Consider the following 20961-nt stretch of genomic DNA (forward strand, 5'->3'; position numbering starts at 1 on the left):
TGCTGCCTAAGCAATGCAAATGCGTGTCCCACAGGGTGGTAGCTCGTTTAAGCAGGTATTGGGGAAGTACCATGCAACAATACATGACTTGTTTGCCAGATATGGGTCGTTTGTTGCAGTTTATCCCATGGTTCCTCTAATGTGAGCTCTTTATCAAAGGCCACAATTTTTGATTAGTGTAGTATCAACCATTGTCACATCTTGTCCATTTACAGCTCAAGGTAATTGATCCTCCCTGGCATTGAAACGGACCACGCATGACTTGCAGGATTGGAGTAATTTTCCTGGGATCTCTCTGCATCGGAATATTGCGAGCAGAGAAGGAGACAGACATTGAAATCCTCTGGGTGGAACAGAATTCTCGAATCATACCTGAAAAGAATTACTTTGATTCTCAGTAAGTATCTTCATATCTCTTGCTAGACTGGGTATCACTTACAAAAATGTATGATATCAGTTGACTACTTAGGGTCTTTACATTTATACGAGGTGTAGATCATTTATTGCCTACTTATGTACCTTAGATTCTGGTTAAAATTACATTCATAAAAACTATGTTTACAAACCTATTTTTTGTTATTACCCTTGGCATGTAGGTGATGTGTTGGGTTTTCTTGGAATTTAGGCCCTGTGTTTAAGTTTTGTGAGTGTGTTGTTTCCTTTCAATGATGCAGTTTTGGAGGCATTTCTCGTAAGGAGTCCGTGACCGTCAATCTGAAAACATTCCCAGATGAGAGTCTCAATGATCTTGGGATGGCAATGGAGGTTTTGACATCCGCTGTAAAGCCTCTATACAATGAACTTGTGTGGAACTTTACAAGAGGTCACAGAGTGGTTGAGCTCAGTGAGGTAATGCTCTACCACATGGTGCGCTTTTTCATCATAACTCATTAGACATCCAGATTAGATTGTTGCAGTAAAAGTGTTAAAGAACTACTCTTGGCATTGGGTACCCTCTCTAGTGAGGCCGATGATATATTCTTGTGGCAGCTCACGATGTCGACATGGAGTGGCAGCACCATTTACCGAATTGCCTTAGCCATGATTGATTGTTTGTAGGATTCTTTCTTGTATTCAAAAGCCTGAATACAAGAAAGAGGTAAGTCGAAGCTCTACTGCAGTCACTTACTCCCTTTTCTGATTCATGTCACATAAATATGAGCGCGAGGAGAAGTTACATGGAGGAAAATAAAGGGAACTGTATTAGAGTGTGGCATCTTAACAAAGGGAAGCCGAGAGTTATCAGATCTATGGTTTTGAGGGAGAGCAGAAGCAACAGCCGGTAAGTCCCTTAGGTGATGCATGTCTAGCCCTTCAAATGTCTTAAGCTATCAAGCTCCCAATAATCCCCCAAACTGAGCCCACTATCAAGTGACGTGGTTCATATGGAGAATGAAGAACTTGGATCAGAGTCATGTAATATTATATTTACACATTGTATAGAGTACACCAACTGCAGGGAATCCCTTAAAAATACGTCACATCTCGGGTCTTGAATTCATGAGCCAACAACCGAACGTAAGCTATGGTATGGCCTTTTAAGGTTTTGGAGGCAAGTAGTGCAGTCATCTCTTCCTGTGCATTCCACTAGTCTGTGATGGGATGCATCTTACAGGAAAAGTCTCCTAGCCAAGAAACCAAGTGTGTCCACCTTTGCTTCTATAAATTGAGTCAAACTGTGCACCCTATGAAAACGTAATCCTGTAGTGCAGGCTGTACCATCAATGCTTGAAGTTAGTATGCATGATAGGCTGTATGGAAATCCCACCGTGTATGGATTTAAATGACTTACTCATTCATGCCAGACTGAATCCTTGCCATGCTGGGAGAATGGAGGTCAGGATCAGGAGGAGGGCAACCCTGATATTTGTCTATGTAAATAGCTACCTCAGGTGAGGTGGTAGAAAAAAAAATCCATACATAATGAGTTTGATAAAAGTCTTGCTCTGCATAATTACATTAATAATCCATGGCCTTCTTGTGTAGGGAGTGATTGTTGTGGCAAGGATACTTGACTTACAACTATCACCCTTCATGCCAAATCAAGTCTAATAGTGAACATTGAATTATTCTTTTATTTGATGATAATGCTTCAAAAAAAGAATCCTACGAACACAGTTTCTTCCAAATGCTCCCCCAATATACATGTGAACCATGGTGGAGTGATGTCCACATTGATTGGAAAACCCGAATATCTGGTTGTATTCATCTATGTAAAGCCTATCCCTTGATGTCCGAGCCGAAACCAATATATTTACTCCATTTAATGAGAGCACCTGCAGTGGGAATGCACTCATGGAGTCTTGAGTGAAGCCTCCCAGAAGGGTACAGTGTCTTGTGCAAGCCCATAGCTGTTGTTCGACCCTATGAGAAATGATGAGATCAGTAATACTGACGTTTGTCTCTCTTAGGAAGTCACTCATGGCCTTAACCTCAACTAATCTCTTGCTCTCAAGAAGTAGCTCACGGCCTGTGCTACACAATTAGAGGATGGATCACGAGGGCATTCTTGTACTCTTGAACTGTACTTTATAGCTCATTTTTAAATGTTTTCCTTCCATAATATCTTAGTTCATGCCATAGTATGCCCTCTCAAAGTCAAGACTCAAATAGGAGAACAGCAAGGGATTGATTCCTCTCCTTGGCCCATTCCACTCTCTCCTAGAATGAGAGCTCAGAGGACATTGTCACAAGATGCTCCTTGCATGAAAACCAGCCTGAGTGTCTTGCATCAAGTCCTACCAAAGAAATTGCTGCTATTTGTCAATGTGTTCAACCAGACACCTGTGGTACAGTGGGATGCGACCATACCTCCCGTTTCCAGCTGGAGGTGATTAGTAGCATGGTACCAAGCAGATTTGGCAGGCCCAATGTTATGGGTCATTTCAGGGGATGACTCCTCCGACAGTGTCAGTCCAATTCACATGGACTGACCTCATCCATGTCCTCTTCGTCTGGTAGTGCCTCCAGGGCAGTTTGAGATCCATATAGGACGGATGGGCAGATTTTCTATGAATTAACCCATGCTTCTCTTGTCTGGAAGTGATGATGGATCACTTGGCATTACAGGCCCCAGTGTGCACCCCCCCCCCCCCCCCCCCCCCCCCAACACACGCCCTGCCAGCACCCCCAAACAGCCACACATACACACACTTTCAGCCTCTCTCCAAGAGCAGCCAGCCATCCCCCACTTTTTCTAGATTTTTTTCCTCTTTATAGGGTGTTTGGCTGTTATTTCAAATGTACAATTTTCTTACTAATGGAAATATAACAAAGAAGAAGTTGCTGCCTCAAATCGATTGCCTTGATGTGAACTTCATATGCATTCCAGGAGCTGGGTCCATCTTACAATACATGGGATTGGACATGAGATTCTTTGCTAAGCTAGGTCTCTAGGGGTTTTGCGGTATGGAGCAGGAATCACATGCTGTGTCATTCAAAGACATGTTAAGGAAGCACCTTACTTTTGATACTAACAACGAAGTGATTGTCTGTCAATGAAAACATGCATGTCTGAATAAACTTTAAAGTCTTATGTGGGTATAATACTATAATCTGAGCATGTGTTTTTGGTGTGCAGAGTGATTTCTGTGAACGGCCTCTCATCCCTCAGACTTTGAGAAGCGGAGCTGATCCCAATATACATGGGAATTGGTATGCTTGGGGCTATCGCCGTATCTCCAATTGTGCCTTAACTACAATACAAGCTCTTTTCAACCGCAATCTCACTGCATATCAACTTCCTGATGATTGGGGGCTTGATGTGCTTCCTTGCTATAAGCTTACTCCTATGGATTGTTTTCAAGAAGGAAAAGAGTTTGATTATCCTAAGGCACTACAACAACTTGAACAAACAGGTGAGGCACCAACTTCTCGTGTCTGTTTCTGGTGTGAATCAATCTCAGTCTCTCTGTCTCTATCTCTCTCTCTCTGTCTCTCTCTCTCACACACACACACACTTTTTTTAATTAGTAATTCTTATATTACCAGTGGGAAACCTCATTGCAAGGTTTACAACCGATACCCATTTTGCACATGGTCGTCGCCGCAATAAAATCCCATTGCACTGTGTCAAAGGCCTTCTCTATGTCTGCTTGCAAAATAAGCACATCTTGTTTTGTATATTTTGCATATTCAACCCCAATGTAGGCATTTGCAATGTTATCCGTTATATGTCTGTGCGGGACAAAACCATATTTGGCCTCATGTAAGCTTGCATAAAGTACCCCTTTTAGCATGTTGACCAACATTTTGGCGACCAATTTGTATATTATGGGCATTAGAGTTATTGGCCACCAATCAACAAAGGTCCCACACAGGTTTTTTTTTGGGAGAAGTTTTACAAGCCCTTCTTTCCATGATTTGGGCATTTCCAAGTACACCAAGCATCATTTATCATGAAAAGCAATGCATGTTTGAGATCATCCCAGAAGTGCAAGAAGAATTCCATAGTTAAACCATCCCAACCTGGAGATTTCCAAGTGCCCAGTTGTTTTATTGTCTCTTGCATTTCTTCCTCCATGGAGCATTGTTCCATAGAGATTGCCTCTTCCTGGGATACTATGCATGAAACATGAGAGAGAAACTGATCCCTGGCTGCTTGAACTTGTGCATCAGTAGGACCTGTAGTAGCAAAGACATGCACATAATGGGACACACTCATCAGCCAATTGTTGTTTAGAACATGTCCAGGTTTGCGTCAAGGTCTTGACGCGTTTAATGGTGTCTTTTTGGCATTCAAAATGTAAGCTTTTGAAGAAATCCTTTGAAGAGCATCCCTTATCCTTGAATGGCTGTTGCCTGCTGGCTTTGACTTGCCATTTTTCTAGCTCACGTCTATCATTTTCAGCAAGGACATGTTTTGCATTGTATAAATCATCCTCTTTAGACACCGAAAGATTCTTGCTGTAAGCAAGCTCCGCTTTAGCTTGACAAGTTGCTTTTGCATTATGGACTCTCTATTTTTCTTCATTCATATACCAGTGACCATAGTCTCTAATGATGAGTTGGAGCCTCTGAAAAAAATGATACCAGGCCACATCCGTACTTTCCAGCATTTGCAACTTTAGCAGAGTAATGACTTCTTTGACCAAATTATGGAAAATATCATGCGAGAGATAATGGTTATTGATGAGAAGCAGACAATGGTGGTATAAAGGGCGATCATCCAATTGCAGTCCAAAGTATAGCCCCATCCACAATGGTACATGATTAGACAACACTTGTGAGTGATCCACCCAAATTTTGCATACAGGCGGGCTGGATATTGAGAAAAAGTCCAGTGAAGGAAAGTGAAGCGAGACACCCTAGGGCACATTTGAGTCCACAAATCAATAGCCTATAAAGTATTTATCGTTGCATTCCAACGGAATCTCTGAGAAGCTAACATATGTGAATGACCAGACGAGTTATCCCCTTGCTGAGGAGAATTGTTAAAATCCCCACACAAGAAAGCATTATGCAGCCAAGGGTAATCACAAATCTCTGCCCATAAAGTTGCTCTCTCAGTTGAAGTAGTTGGCGCATAAAGAGCTGCAAACTCATACATCTCAGCATTAATCAGGCATTGAACCACCAACCAATGACCATCCGGGTCATTATGTGCTAAATCCGTAACTCATGTCTGACCAACAAGGCAACTCCTGAATATGCACCCAGGGCTGCATAAAGGATGCCATAACCAGCAAAGTGACCTACTTGCCCTACGCACTCATTCTGATTATGTTCTTGCAAGCAAACTATATCTGGTTTCATCATATTTACATAGCACCAAAAACGCCTTTATTTATTTACATCACAGAGGCCATTGACATTGTACGTAAAGCATTTAAGAGGGACTACCATGAGAAATATGTACAACAAAGTAGATGACATGGCCTGCTCAGGCATCTGCCAACTGGCATGTGTTCCCCATTATCATTGTGCAACATATTTCCCTGCATTTCATCGTCATGTGCCTGCATTAGCAATTCCATCTCTTGCACTTCCATAAGAGTCCGTGCTCTATGCAACTCCACCATCTGTTCCCACTTCTTGCCAACAATATTATTTTGCAAATTTGACATAGCAGGGCCCAGTTTCATGTTGGCAAAGGCTGCCTATGCTGTGACACTGGTTTTTTAGGTGTTTGCCAACCATCATTTGCCAATTTTTCTTTTCCCTTTTCTTTTCCTTTTTGCACATATTGTGAATACGATACATTTGCATTTGCAAGAGATGAGGCTGTTTTTTTTGCCTTATCAGTTTGCCTGCCCGCTACAGGAGGTGTCTGAACTTTCACATTGACATTTGATGTTGATTGTGAGACCACAACAGGCGGTGGAGGATGTAACACAGTGGGACATTGAGTGGCCATATACCAAATTTACCACACGTGCAACATGCACTAGCAAATACACCCCATTTCAACTCCTAGTAAGCTTCACCCATATGGACCTCATCTACTTCCACTGCAATGGACGAGGGTGTGGGTTGAGTCGCGTCCCAAAGTATACAAAACCTATTCCTATTACCGGAAGGACGAGGTGGGCATATGACCGTACCAAGAGAAGCAGCAAGCCCTGGGAAATCCTCTTGCATGTAATTGGGAAAGTTGACTACTTCCACCCATATTGGGTATCTATGTTTGATGAGTCCTTGATAACCTTTCGTGGGTGTCCACGATAAGATATGCACCGTTTGATTTCCAAAGTACAATGGCGATTTTTCCAGCATGTGCAACTTATACTGATTTTCGGTGAGTAGCACTTCATAAAATCCTTTATTTGCATAATACACTCCTTCCACATAATTGCCACCCAGTAAAGACTGAAGCCATTGTGCAACATCACTTGCCATGGGCGTTCTACCCGGAAAGAACACTATAATTTCATTTTGCGAATATGTTTTGATTGGCGATACCACACAAGGCAGCTTGAGTTTGTATTTGAGAGGAGGTACATGCTTATCCCAAGTTCTCTGAATATGTTCAAACTCATTATGCAGCACATCATAAACAAATTGAGCATCTTCATTGTTACCCCTGAACTGTTGACTTCGAAATGTCGTTCTTCGTTTCTTGATTCCTTTTTCTTTCATAAATAGCCGCCATGATTGTAGAGATCTTTGTAACATATACAGTTTCAGGAGCCGAGGACGAAGCCTTGGCTATTTGATACTCTAGTTACACCACCTGCACTACTGTATGGTGCCCCCATCTGGGGTCCCAGCTTATACCATAGGGGCTTTATTCCAGACAGTGACATACTGGCACAGGCTATGGATGCTTCCACTGGATAGATACCCCCGGCTAGCCCTGGAGTCTTCAAGACAGTCGGCACTCGAGGGAGATACTATGCACAGGTAGGCACTTGGTTTGGCATGCACGGCATGCAGATGGAGGCACTCCCCCCGTTCCAGTACAGCATAGAGTCCCCATCATTCGCTCTCAACCGCACAGAGCGGAACAGGGTTATCAGGAAGGACATTGTCAGACTGGATACTCAGAGGACATGGAGTTCACCTAGTCATCCACTGGGGATGAAGATGGCCTTCTACAGAGATCACTTCCTATGCTTGATAGAGGATGGTTTCATCATCTGCCCACGCTACGTGGACACACACCTATCTTTTGGGGTGAGATGTGCAATTGGCTAGATCCGCACCTCGTCCTACCAATTGAGAGTGGAGACTGCCAGATATGGGCCCAGGGTGGCCGCACCAGAGGAAAGGATATGCTAGCTCTGTCACATAGAGCCCAAGACAGAGGATCATTACATATGCCGATGCCCTGTATACTATGAGATTTGGGGGAGGTTCCACTGCCTCTTCCTAGTTGGGTTTGGACCACTTTCTAGGATCATGGACTTACCGGATTAGAGATACTTGATACTTTTTCTTCTAGAGCTCCGCAGACACAAGGAGTCCTTAGTGTGACTCAGATCAGTTGTACTTGCTCAAGGACCAGCATAGAGAGCTCTCACACTGACTTCTTCCATACCAGCACTCCGAGGGCCGATCCACCCACCATACCCGGACCATAGGCTAGTGCAGGAGCTCAGCCAAGAGGTGTGACACTCGACATAGCCACTGAGTTATGCAGAGCTCAACGCCCCAGACCCCATGGCCCAAGGGCCCACGGCCATGCCACCACAGGAGGATTTGGGCCATCATTGCAGGACCTTCTTGCGCCGGCTCAGTTTTACCACCTTGAGAACCATGTCACAGCGGTCCATGAGGGATGTATTAGGGTGATATGAGAGCTCTCTGCTCATGTACGTAGATCAGATTTTATAGCTCTAGATTTTTGTTATCTTTCTTTATTACTATTCTTTACCTAGAATGATGTACCTCATGGATATGATGTAACCTTTTGGTCTCATAGGTCATTTTGGCCTTTTGAAGACGTTAATACAACTTTCTTTCTTTCTTTGTTTCTTTCTCTCTCTCTCTCTCTCTCTCTCTCTTTTTTTTTTTTTCGTGAAATGGTGTTTTCTCTCTCTCTCTCTCTCTCTCTCTCTCTCTCTCTCTCACACACACACACACACACACACACACATTGAGAAGGTGATGTACAGAGAGGAGGAACAAAAGGCAGAAATCGACTACAAGAAGCAAACACAAAGCACATGAAGCAAACGAGAAGGTCACAAGAAACGAAATGGAAGATGCAGAGAGTAGGTCGCAAGTCACAGATGAGGAGGCAAGCAGGTCGCACGTCGAACAGACGAGCGGATCGCAAAGACTCAGGCAAACAGGTCACATGCGAACAAAGACGAAGGCGAGCAGAATTGCAAGCGACCAATGTCACACGGGAGCACGGTTGTAGGCATGCACAGTTGCAGAGTTGCTGGCCAGCAGATCGTAAAGTTGTAGGTCGCAGGGTCGCATGCAAGCCTCCGTCACACTCTTTTTTTTTTGGGTGAAAACCACTATTTCATTATAAATGCAATGTACATTCATAGCTGCCCCAATATGGAGCAGCTACTACGGAAAACTAGAAACAGTAATAAAACACTTCCAATTGGGCTGTGGAAAGGTCTCCAAGAAAGTGGGCATCTTGGAGAGACTGGAGCAAGGAAAATCTGAAAAGGGCAAAGACATTCACTGAAGTGTGCCCAAACAACTGAGTGTTGTGGGCATGGTATAAACTCCATAATGCCCAATAACGACACCACAAAAAAAAAGAGAGCATAATCGGGGGTAGAGGGATATCTACCAAAAAGCCAAAAGTGTCTGCCAAAGGAAAGCCTGGGAAACCAGGCATGGAGAAGATGAGCCAGGAAATCTCGAGCAGTAGGACAAGCCCAAAGAAGATGTAGAACCGTCTCGCGCGGATGCGAACAAGTAGGGCAAACCAAGGAGACAATATGCCGGGTAGCCAAAAGGACACCCACTAGAAGGGCCCCCACCAGACATCGCCACAGAAAGACCCGTTGCTTGAGGGGAAGCTTACTTTCCATGTACGACGAAGACATGTTTTCCACCACCCAAGTGGCCTATCGAAATGCTAAAAACGATTGCCATGCTCTTGAATCCATGGTTGTGGAAGAAGAAGACGGTAGGCTTTTTTGCCAAACAGATCAGCAAAAGAGAAAGTGAAATAACCTGGTAGCCCCCAATCAAACTTCCAATCAAGTAGTGGAAGAGGAGAAAATATGCGAGCCACCGGCTGCAAAGGTTGTAGCAAATCAGCGATAGCATGCCATATAGGATATAGGCTGGTGATGCATCCCCAGATGAAACCGTGTCCGGGCCTGTGGAAAAGAGAGTGTGCAGCCACTGTCATCCACTACATCATCCACCAGAGAAATGCCCAAGCGATGCAGAAAATAAGCCTTACGAGGCTGAAAAACTTCTGAAGGGGAATGAAAGACCCGACTCCAGTGTAGACTCTGCTGACGAAGCAAGTTGCTTGGATTCAGAGGGCGGCCAGACCAAGATAAATGTGTCAAAAGCTGTTGCCAGTCGGAAATCAAACGGGTAGAAAATGGACAACTAGGTATGCGGCCTTGAAAATGCCCGAAAATAACATCCGGGATAGTTGGTGTCCAGTGCCCAAATGCTGCTGTCCTGAGAGAGGCAAACAAGTGAGAAAGCATGAGTGTCCAAGGTTGACGCTGTTCCAAGAAAGTAGGCTAGAGCATGGCCTTGCGAGCAAGCACATGAACATGTAAAACCCCCATGCATCTTTGGCGTGCAAACATAACTGCATTTGAGAAGATGCATTGCCTTACGGTCAGTTTTGGTACGCCAAAGACATTCTATCTCTTTGGACATAAACTGCTGAATGTCCGAAGAAGACCAAGGAATGAGCAGTAGATGAAATTGCACATAAGCCATAATGATGGACTGGACAGTCCGAAGGCAAACATGAAGTGGCCAAGTGGAAAGTTTCCAGTAGTCCAACTTATGGTAAATCTTTTGAAGCACCCACTGTCTCTCCTACGCCAAGGAAATGTGCCAACCAATGGGGTACCCCAAATGCCGCACCACATGATCAGGAGGGAGAAAGAGGCCCGGCCACAAGAAACGATGCTAGTCACGCTCATGCAAAGGCAGGAGTTTTGATTTTGCAAAGTTAACTTTTAACCCCGTTGTTGCCAAACCATACATATCAAGGGCTTGCATAAGTTGCTCAAGATCTGACTAAGAATTGTGCAAGAAGAAAAAGGAATCATCAACATAAGCCTGGCTAACAAAAGGCATCCCCCCAGGAATATCAATGCCATGCAAGCGCTACTCCAAAACCAAATCATCCATGTATAGCAGTAACGTATGAGTGGTGATAGCATATAGCAAGGCATTGAGAGGACAACCTTGCCGGACGGAGCGGCCCAATGTCCAAGAGGAAGAAAGAGCATCCGCCAACAACAGGAAGCGGGCAGAACCATCCGCATAGAGCCAATGCACCACATGTTGCATGCGACGACTGAAGCCCAACTGGGCGAGAACAGCTGCAATGAAATCCCATCGAATGGTATCAGAAGCTTTCTCAATATCTACTTGCATGATAAGAACATCTTGACCGGTGTATTTGGCTTACTCTATCCCAATGTAAGTAATAGCAATATTATCAAGAATCTTCTTGCGAGGCACAAAACCATAGTGGGCAAGGTGCAAACCAGCATATAAAATGTGGGACAACCGGAGAACCAGCATCTTAGAAACCAACTTATAAACCACTAGCATCACAGTATTCGGACGCCAATCTGATAGATGTTCACACAACGGTTTTTTAGGGAGCAAACGCAGCAAACCCTTTTTCCATGAGAGGAGCCTCCGTCACACACACTCTCTCTCAATAAGTCGATTGGTCTCTCTAGATCAACAAGTCGACGTTAAGCAGCTCTCGTCTCCTATGGGTGTGTGGGTAAAAGAGGACAAATCGCACTACCTTTCTATCACCCAAGTGTGGTAGATTGGCTAGTGTAATTGCCCTTGGGATGACATGTACCCACCTGGGTTCAAGTCTCTCCGTCGATTGGTCTCTCTAGATCAATAAGTTGATGTTAAGCAGCTCTCGTCTCATCTCGTCTCACTCTCTCTCTCACACACACACACATTCAGAGGTGATGAGGTTGAGCTTGTCAGATCATATGTGTACCTTGGTCGCTGCTCGATTTTCACCATGCGTCTAGCCACGCATACCCTCTTGGTGAGAGGGTATGTAGCCCTAGCCCACTTGGAGAGGCAGTGCTTCTAGGATCACTTTCAAGAGCCTATTATCAAGTGATGGATCTTTGACGCTTTGGTACAGCCTGCTGCAATGTACGGTGCTACATTCTGGGAGCTGGATTCGGTGACACAAGAGTGGAAGAGGATTGAGAGATTGCAGGTGATGATGCTTTCATGCATGATCAGGAGTATAACCTTTGAGTACAGCTCGGACGTCTCCCTCTTGGATCTCTCACACCAAGAGATCATCTGGATCATCCACCTAGATCCAACTCAACTTCATACAGATTGGGCATGGCTGTCCCCAATAGTGGTTCTTCCCACAAACTCAAGTTATATAGAGATGTCACTTTTTGGGAGTCGATGAGGATAGTTTCATTGAGCATCTTAATTATCTCCACTGGCACATGTCCAAGCCATGAGGATTGCAATTGGCCGATTGAGGGTATCCTCCTATTTCCTTTGAATTGAGACAGGTAGAGTAGAGGTCGTACCATGGGAGGAGTGCATCTGCAAATTATACAGTGGGGACGATAGAGACATAGGAGCACCTGTCAGATACTCATCATATTATGAGATACAGGGGAGATCTCATACAGATGGTTTTGGTCCTTTGTCATGAGTGATGCATTACAGAGATTAGAGATGCCTGGGTCTTTTCTTGCTAGAGATTTATCACCATCGGGAGACTCAAATGAGGCTACAAGCAAGGATGCAGCAGACACTCCACAACACCGCCCATACCACTGTCATTGATTTTTTTTGCCCGAGAGCTAACATTCCGAGGGGACAGCCAGCTCTTGGGAGACCTCACCGACCATAGCAAGAGAGTACACCCCATGTGAGACATGTACTTTCCACCCCCACGCATGGTCTTATGTGTGTGTGTGTGTGTGTGTGAGAGAGAGAGAGAGAGAGAGAGAGAGAGAGCATATTCTTCAGAGAGCTAGATGTCCCTGATCCTCGAGATCTGGACCCTTTTATCATCAGCTCCAGATCAGGGAGCACCATAGAGCGGATCTGTCATGGGAGGTTGACACTGAAGCCACCTATTTTTCTCTTGATGAGGATACCAATTTATTGGTTGGGTTGATGCCACTGTACATGCAGGCCTCGCGTAGGACATTGGTCCTGTTTCTTGAGTTGCTACTTTTTCCTTCTTTCTTTTGTTAGCATATCTTTACTCACAGATCACATGTACTAATTTTGATCCCATAGATCCTTTGGGTCTTTATAGATGTAAATGAAATCTTCTTTTGTATCTTCTTTCTTTTTTTGACTCATCATTGGCTGGGCCTTGTGGTTCAAGAATCAACAGCCAATAAAAACTTAGTAAGGAAAACCTCTTATATCTTGATAATGTCGTTTGCCATGGCACAACAAGATCACTCTGCTCCAGCTAATGTAACCATGCCGAGTCTAGTAAATGCCACAAAGCTTATCAGCTAATGCAATGCCTGCCTTGCAAGCATGAAACGTGAGATCCTCACTTGAGATAAATCCTGTTGCACATTGTGCAAGGCCTCATAAGATGGCGACATGTCTTGTGCATCCATACCAAGTGCATCCTGCATATTGTCCATCCCAAGCAAAGAGGATTCAACATAATTATTCTGCCCTGATGCAACATCCTTTTGTGAGGATGACTCTGCAAACTAATCACTCTGATCCAATACACCATCACTGCATACATTGTCTTTGGGAAATGTCTAATCTTGTGCCCTAGTGTTCCCACCTGGAGGGTGGCCGTGAGAGATGATCCGCCACTACAGGCGAAAGGCTGGCCGAGGCGGAGCAATAAGCTGTGTCGCTTGGGGAGCGCATTTGTACTGCCTCCCTACTACGACCCCTAGCCCTAGGGCAATCCTGCGCAAAGTGGCCCACCTGGTGACAGACCCGGCACTGGTCACATCTGGAAAACAGGACGCGAATGGCAGGCAGCGGGAGAAACGGGCAGATGGTGGAAAGCGCTCAGGTGGAGGGGGAGAGGGGGGGGGTTGGGTTTGCGCAGCAATACAGGGAGATCCTTTTCTCTTGACTTTTCTACCCCTACATAGGATCTCTCCAGTGATTTCTCACTTGATCCCAAACCTCTTCATCTCAGTGGGGTACCCAGAACAACATCAGCCAGCACTCAGAGCTTTCCCCCAGCATGAAGAGGACCTTTAGTTTTTTATTATCATTGTGTATACCATCTTTCATGATGTCACTGGTTTTATCATTGTACCTATCATCCTTAATGATATATTGTATCGACAGTAAGTGCATCTTTTAATTCTATAACAATTTCTTAGTTCATAGTGTTTTTTTCTATCTTTCTCACCAAGGATGGTGAATACTCTACTGGTAGGTGGCCTGCAAACACTAAGGGTGCCCACACTAGACTGTTCCTACCGGACCATCCAGGGTGTCACATTGGATCATCCAAACCTGGACCGCCTCACTGCCACAATGGATCACCCTGACACTGGACCGTCCCACTGGACCATCCCGGATCATTTGGTGGACTATCCAGAAACGGAAGTGCACCACAACGGATACATGAGAGGTGCACGCACCGGCATTGACAGCACCACATTGTCACTCCGATGGCATCTACCAGAGATAGGAGATTCCACCGAAGGCTTGTACTCCGATATGCATCTCCCAGAGATATGAGATGCCACCGACTCCTCCATGCCGTGCAAGAATCATTTAAATGGCGCTCATCTCATCCTTTATTGATCATCCAACATCCTTTATCCTAAGCCTTCTTATCTAGTCCTATTCATTGAGTCTATTCATCGAGTGTTGTAATCACTTGTCATTGCTGCATGTGTGTCGTCCTACTCACTGTGACCACTGCTGGGTGTGCATGGTACGGTGAAGGGCATGTCTTGGAGTAATGCAAGTGTTGTTTGCAGTATTCTTGTCATTGTGCTATGCTCGTATTCTAACCTGTCTATTCATGTGTGCACTGTGCCGTGAGTATTGAGGACTCCGGACACACTGTCCAGAGGAGAACCACCACTTTAGTGTGCTGGGCAACCAACCCTGCTACAGTTTTGTACTACATAGAAGACTCCTTTCTTGAAAACAAATTTTTTTTCCTATGTGGTCCCTAGTTGTTCTCTTGTTTGAGAAAAAGTGGTACTGAAAATAAGAGATGAATTGGTATCTTATCTGAAGCTGAATTTGGATTGCTAAGATTGGGTGGATTATGTTTCTTTTCAGTTGTTATCAGTGCCACCTTGAATGGCACATTGAACCAGGTAGTAGTTGGATTCGAACAGCGTTCCAATCACCAGTGCTTTAGTGTGTTGGAATCCGCATTGAAGAACAATCCCAAAAGTATCGGGGTGACTGTTAACTTGTCACAGGAACAGCTAAATAATGTAAGCCACCAAGCTACATGATGCAGTGCAGCATATGTACTCTCTTTTCTGAAGATGTGCGTTCACGCGTGCAAGCGTGCGCACACCCATGTCTACGCCATAGCCATACAGTCACTAAGACTGAAGGTTTCATTTTGCTTATAGATCTTGACGGGTATTAAGACCGTCATAAATGTTTTTGCGGCTTGGGGCTACAACTGGCGACCCTCCTACAAGAGTATGACCAGTGAAGAGGTTAGTGACGTTTTTTCTACTACGCTTTGAAATGTTTACCGTGTGGTTCCCAAGTTTTCTTTCATATTTTATTGGTGTTCCTGTGCAGATTCGAAACCATCTCAACAAGGCGATAGACTTCTCAAAGAACACAAGTATCAACTTGAGCAATCCAGCAGTAATGATAATTTTTTCTTAATAAATAATCCATCCAGTTATACATTCATATCCATCCATCCATCCATCCTTACATATGTACATGCATCCATTCATGTATGCATTCATACATCTGCCTATCCATGCATCCATCCGTGTATGCATTCATACATCTGCCCATTCATGCATGCATACATGCTCACATACATATGAGAAATAAAGAAACAAAGAAAATTTGTGTTAAATGTCTACAAAAGACCCAAAGGGTCTATGAGTCTGAAAATGAGTACATATGGTCCATGAAGAAGTGGATGTCGGAAACATGAAAAAAAATAATCTACCAAATAAAACAGGCCCACGTATTTGGTTCGGATTGCTCCTCATCCGGGTTCAAGTCGGCCTTTTTCCTCGATTAGCATCATGGTTAATCATTCTCCCTCGGCTGGGCGAACCATTGTATATTCCGAAGCTGAGCTCGCGGTCCTCCACACCGAAATAGAAAAAGACTCCAAAACGACCCTCATTGCCAGAATCTTTGGATCTCACCCGTCCTGTCTCCAGGCTCGGGATTGGGTCCTGGCGGCTCTGTCCTCTGACCTCGCTCTACACTTTCGAGATGTCAGGTTGCTTGGAAGAGGTTTCTTCCAAGTGGATTTTGATTCTGAGGACGCAGCCTCAGAGGTTTTGAAGGGCAGCCCTTTGCCATTGGGCTCGAGGAAGATATTCTTTCTTCCCTACTCCAGCTATTTAGACCCTGTTGAGGAAGACCGGAACCATTTCCCGATTACTCTCAGATTCCCAGGTCTTCCTCGCGCATATTGGCCTATGTTAGAGGCCATCGGGTCTGCCTTTGGGCTTGTTCTTCAAGTGCCCCCCCTTCACGCCTTGCGGATATCTTCTGCCCAAGTGGTCACTACCTCGGCGGATGCTGTCCCCAGGGTCATGGTTCTTGCTCGTGACATTGAGCTCTTTGAGGACGAGCTCTTTGAGGACTATGTTTTGCTTCCGGGTCCTTGTGGCCCTTTGAAGCAATGTATGGAGATTGCAGGTAAACCCGATCAGTGCCGGGTTTGTCACCAACAGGGTCACTTTGCTCGAGATTGTCCTCGGGCTTGAGGTCGCAGGAGGCCTCATAATAAGCGGGCCTCTCAGGCGCCACCTCCCTTGGTTCCTTCTCGTCCTTCAGTTTGCCAGGTGTGGCGAGTTGTCTCTCATGCCCGCCCCTTGGTGCGATTGATGGGAAGGCTTCCTCGGTTCATGTACAGATAGATGATGTTTCTGGTCGGAGGGATGTGTCAGTTGGTGCATCTTTGCAGAGAGATGATATCTCAGATCAGGATGACTTTGTGGAGTCCTCTCTACTTGGAGGGGGCGATATGCAGGATGTTTCAGCACAGTGGGGATCATGTATTGCAGGATTTTTAGCATGATGCCATTGCCCTTGATGCCCCGCAGGGCGAACAGGTTTCTCGTACATATGCAGGCACGGTGCAGGGCCTCGGACAAGGGCATGTCAGTGGACTTTGCCCTGTAGATTTTCCCGTCCTCCAGCATTATGAGAGGCGTCATCGTCTTCTTAGATCGGGGGTCAAACCCTCTTCTCTTCCATTAGAATCGTCTCATGGAATGTTCAGGGCCTTGGAGGGCTTCCCACCCATGGTAGGAAGCGCCTTCTGAAGGACCAGCTTCACCCTGCTGTTACAGGAGGGCCTATGGATGTGCTTTTGTTGCAGGAACACAAATTGGATAGATCTCAGTGTGGCAAAACTGGTAAGATGCTTTCTGGCCACACCTTCTGGTCCTCGGCAGTTGGGACTAGAGGGGGTGTTTGTATTTCAGTGGCAGCATCTATTATACCTCATGTTATTGGGTACGGTGTTATCATCCCTGCTAGAGTGCAGTGGATCTTGATCATGCATGAGGGTCAGAAATTGGGAATCTTGAATATCTATGCACCTAACGTGAGAGGTGAAAGGGTGGCCTTTTGGGACACCATTACAAATGTCATTCCCCAAGTTGATCATTGGATAGTGGGAGGAGATTTTAATATGGTTGAGCAACCTTCTCACAAGAAGGGTGGACTTTGGAGCGAACCTCATGGGAGAGGTTCACGCTTTCCTTTTTTGGCAGGGATTGCTCGACTGAGGATGACCTCCAGAGAAGGCCAAATTCCTTATCTTTCTCTTGGCACAACCACAAGAGCGGGGATGAGAGCATCTTTGCACGTTTGGACAGGTTTTATGTGGATGATTGGTCCTTGGACAGAGGAGGCACCATTGCTGTTATGCCTGGCACCACCAAATCCGATCATTGCCCCGTCGTTTTGTGTCTAAGGGAGCCTAGGGCTCGCTCGGCCTCTCCCCGTATCCGTATCCCTAACTCTCTTTATCTAGATGCTGACATCTCCGTTTGGAGATCTTGTGACGGTCCTGATCCTCGTCATAATATTGCGCTAGCTCTTGAGAGGACCAACCATCATTATCATAGCATTGCCTTGTCTAAGAAGAAGGAGGCTCTGGACAAGGAGAGAGCTATTAGGCGTAGGATTGTTGCTCTTCAGAGGGAACATGAAAAGCATCCACATGCGACTTGGATTACAGACCTCTTGACCACAGTTAGAGCAGAGCTACAGTTGGCCATGGACAGGAGGGCTGAGTTCGCCTTTCATGCGAATGAGGCCTTTTGGACTTAGATGGGTGGCAGATGCAACAAAGAGTTTTTTTCAGCACACAAGCCTTCCCAATGCCCATAGCAAGGATTCTGTGAGGTACTTTGCAGGATTCACAGGGTGAGGTTCAGATTTAGCCTGATAAGGTGAGGGGTATTGCTTCAGAATTTTATCGGTCTTTGTTGACTACAAAGGTGCCCTCCCCTCATCAGAGAGATGTGGCATGGCACAAAGTTTGGGAGTGCATGCCCAGGCTCAGTACAGATGCTATGTGTTCTTCCCTGGATGCCCCTTTCTCGAAGGATGAATTCCTTCACGCACTGCATGCTCTCTCCAGTGGTTCATGCCGAGGGGATGATGGTCTTTCTCCCGCCTTCTTTATTCTTTTTTGGGATCATATTGGAGATGCTATCACTGTTGCCCTTCAGGAAATGTGGTTGTCGGGTATAATGCCTCCATACCTCACGGAGGGGCTGATTCACCTTATCCCCAAGAGTGGGGACAAGACTGACATCAAGCAATGGAGGCCCATCACCCTCCTTGGATCTGCATATAAAATCTTAGCTAAAGCCTTGAGTATAAGGTTGCAGCCGATTCTCCAAAGGACTATCCATGATACCCAAAATGGGTTCCTCCAAGGAAGGAGTATATTTGATAACATCTTTTCTTTCTAGGAAGCTGTCGAGTGGGCAAAGGCTAGTCAGCAGCCTCTTGCCATTCTTTTGCTTGATTTTGAAAAAGCTTATGACAGAGTGGATTGGGATTTTTTGGAGGGCACTATGGCACACATGGGGTTTTCCCAAAATTGGATCAGAGGTGTGTCTTGCCTATACAGGGAGGCTCATAGCACTGTTTTAGCCTGTGGGGGGCATGGTGAGCGTTTTCAGATTTCCCGTTCAGTGAGGCAGGGCTGTCCCCTCGCCCCTTTACTGTACCTCATTGTAGCTGAGGCTATGAGAAGGTTTCTTCGGGCTGCCCCTGGTGTTGTGGGTCTCAGGCTGCCTTTATGTACGGAGGAAGAGTTTTTGGATTGTGAGTTAGCAGATGATACGACGTTGTTCCTTGAGGCTTCACATGCTTGTTTATGTGCTTTCCGGACAGCCTTGGAGGCCTTTTGTTTGGCAGCAGGAGCTACCATTTTTGGATCAGTGATTCTCCTCTTGCAGATTGGGGTACAGATGTTGGTTTTACTTGGATTGAGAGAGGATGCTTTGCCAGATACCTTGGTTGTCAGGTGGGCGTTGACATCTCCCCTGCACAACAGTTTGCTCCAGTGCTCTTAAGCATTAAAAGCAAACTTCATCACTGGAGTAGGAGGAAACTCGACTTGGCCTCTAGAGCTTTGGTGGTTAACCAAGTTTTGCTAGCCACGACTTGGTTTATCGCTTCGTGCTGGATTTTTCATAAGGGCTGCATTGGCCAGCTTCGTCGCCTTATTCGGAACTTTCTTTGGTCAGGGCTTGATGGAAATGTACACACGAGGGCTAGAGTTTCTTGGGAAACCATTATCAGGCCTAAGCAGGAAGGGGGATTGAATATCATTGACCCTGAGGTGCAATGTAAGGCTTTGCTGTGTAAGCTGGTTGATAGGGGCTTTCTTCTAGGTACTGAGCCGTGGAAGGACTTTCTCATGCAGCAGATCACGAAGTGTGTCCCTGTTCGCGGAGGTGACTGGACTCTCAGCTCACGCTTTATTTTTTCTGATGCAGTTCACCGCTCCCCTTCATCCCCCCTGGTAAGGTCCCTCCTACGGGCCTGGGACTGCATGAGGAGTTTTTTGGTACACATCCCCCCGTGTTCAGTGGAGGAAGTTAACCGGCAGCCCATTCTGTGGAATGACTTGATCTTAGATGTGCATGGTAGGCCTCTTGGGGCAGCTATGCATATTCTTTGGGCTGGCTGGGAGACCCTTTGCCCTACACCGTTGGCTTGGAAGAGGTTTCAGAGCCTCACCGAGGTAGAGAGATTGGATCTCACGCACCATTTGAGAGGCTCTAGTCGGAGGATTGCACAGATTGATGCAGCCATTCCCAACCACTGGATTACTGGAGACCGTCATCATTCTTGGTTTGGGGTTTTTTCTGGGACAGGTGTTCCTCTTCAGGTTATGGGTCTCCCCTTGCCTAGGGAGGATGATGTACCGGTCTTTTGTTCTGTACAGGATGGATGGCAGTTGGAGAGATGTGACGTGCAGGACCTTATTGAGGGCCCCCAGATTCGTCTAGTGAGAGTTGTTGGTAGGTTAGGGAAGCACGTCTTTGTTGACCCCCCCCCCCCCCCCCCCCCCCCCCCCCCCCCCCGGGATGATCACAGAGAGTGTTAGCCTTTGGTTGTATGGTGGCTGCCCTATCAGACATTTGCATTGGGACCCCGGTGAGTGGGTGTGGAAGGATGCTTGTAACCCCTTCAAAAGCATGCCTTTTTTCAGTTATACGGTGCGGAATGCCAGACATCTTATCTTGGGACACATTCAGAGTGTCCCTACTCTTAGACCCCATTAGGAATCTTATGGCATTTCGACTGACATTCAGAGGGTTTTTTGGCGGAGATTGTGGCATTCTTATAGGAAGCCACAGATTTTCTCCTTTATCTGGATTTCTCTTCATGGTGGTCTGGTCACCAATTAGTGGAGGTCAGTTACTGGTGCTTGCCCAGCATGCCCTAGATGTGCAGGAGCTTCGGAGTCAGTTTACCATTGTTTATGGGAATGCAGGGAAGCACAGAGGGTTTGGTCAGCGATTGCACACCTCTTTGGTAGGATTAAGAGGGATGCTATCATTTCTTTTGGTTCTATCATTCGGTTGACACAGTCTGTGGGCCTCAGCTGAGATTCGAGGGGTCTGATAGGAGCTTGGCCATTATGGTTAGGCAAGGAGTTGCTCGGCAGTGTTGTCT

General features: G+C 45.8%; 1 protein-coding gene across 11 annotated transcripts in view; it reads left to right on the forward strand.

Annotated features, from left to right (window-relative positions):
* The window catches only part of LOC147638442 (uncharacterized), a 184067-nt gene that overhangs the window by 4147 nt on the left and 158959 nt on the right, over positions 1–20961 (forward strand). For all 11 annotated transcript variants that reach the window (XR_015265885.1, XM_086798365.1, XM_086798369.1 and 8 more), the window contains 7 exons: positions 35–141; positions 269–397; positions 675–849; positions 3581–3857; positions 14869–15029; positions 15174–15263; positions 15352–15420. Coding sequence is in view for 10 of the 11 variants with exons in the window: in XM_086798365.1 (XP_086654491.1) it covers positions 35–141; positions 269–397; positions 675–849; positions 3581–3857; positions 14869–15029; positions 15174–15263; positions 15352–15420 (1008 nt within the window). In the remaining variant the exon portion in view is untranslated. The remainder of the gene's footprint in view (positions 1–34; positions 142–268; positions 398–674; positions 850–3580; positions 3858–14868; positions 15030–15173; positions 15264–15351; positions 15421–20961) is intronic.

Source organism: Cibotium barometz, chromosome 5, assembly GCF_041138505.1.
Source record: "Cibotium barometz isolate CiBa-2024 chromosome 5, ASM4113850v1, whole genome shotgun sequence".
NCBI classification, from domain to species: Eukaryota; Viridiplantae; Streptophyta; class Polypodiopsida; order Cyatheales; family Cibotiaceae; genus Cibotium; species Cibotium barometz.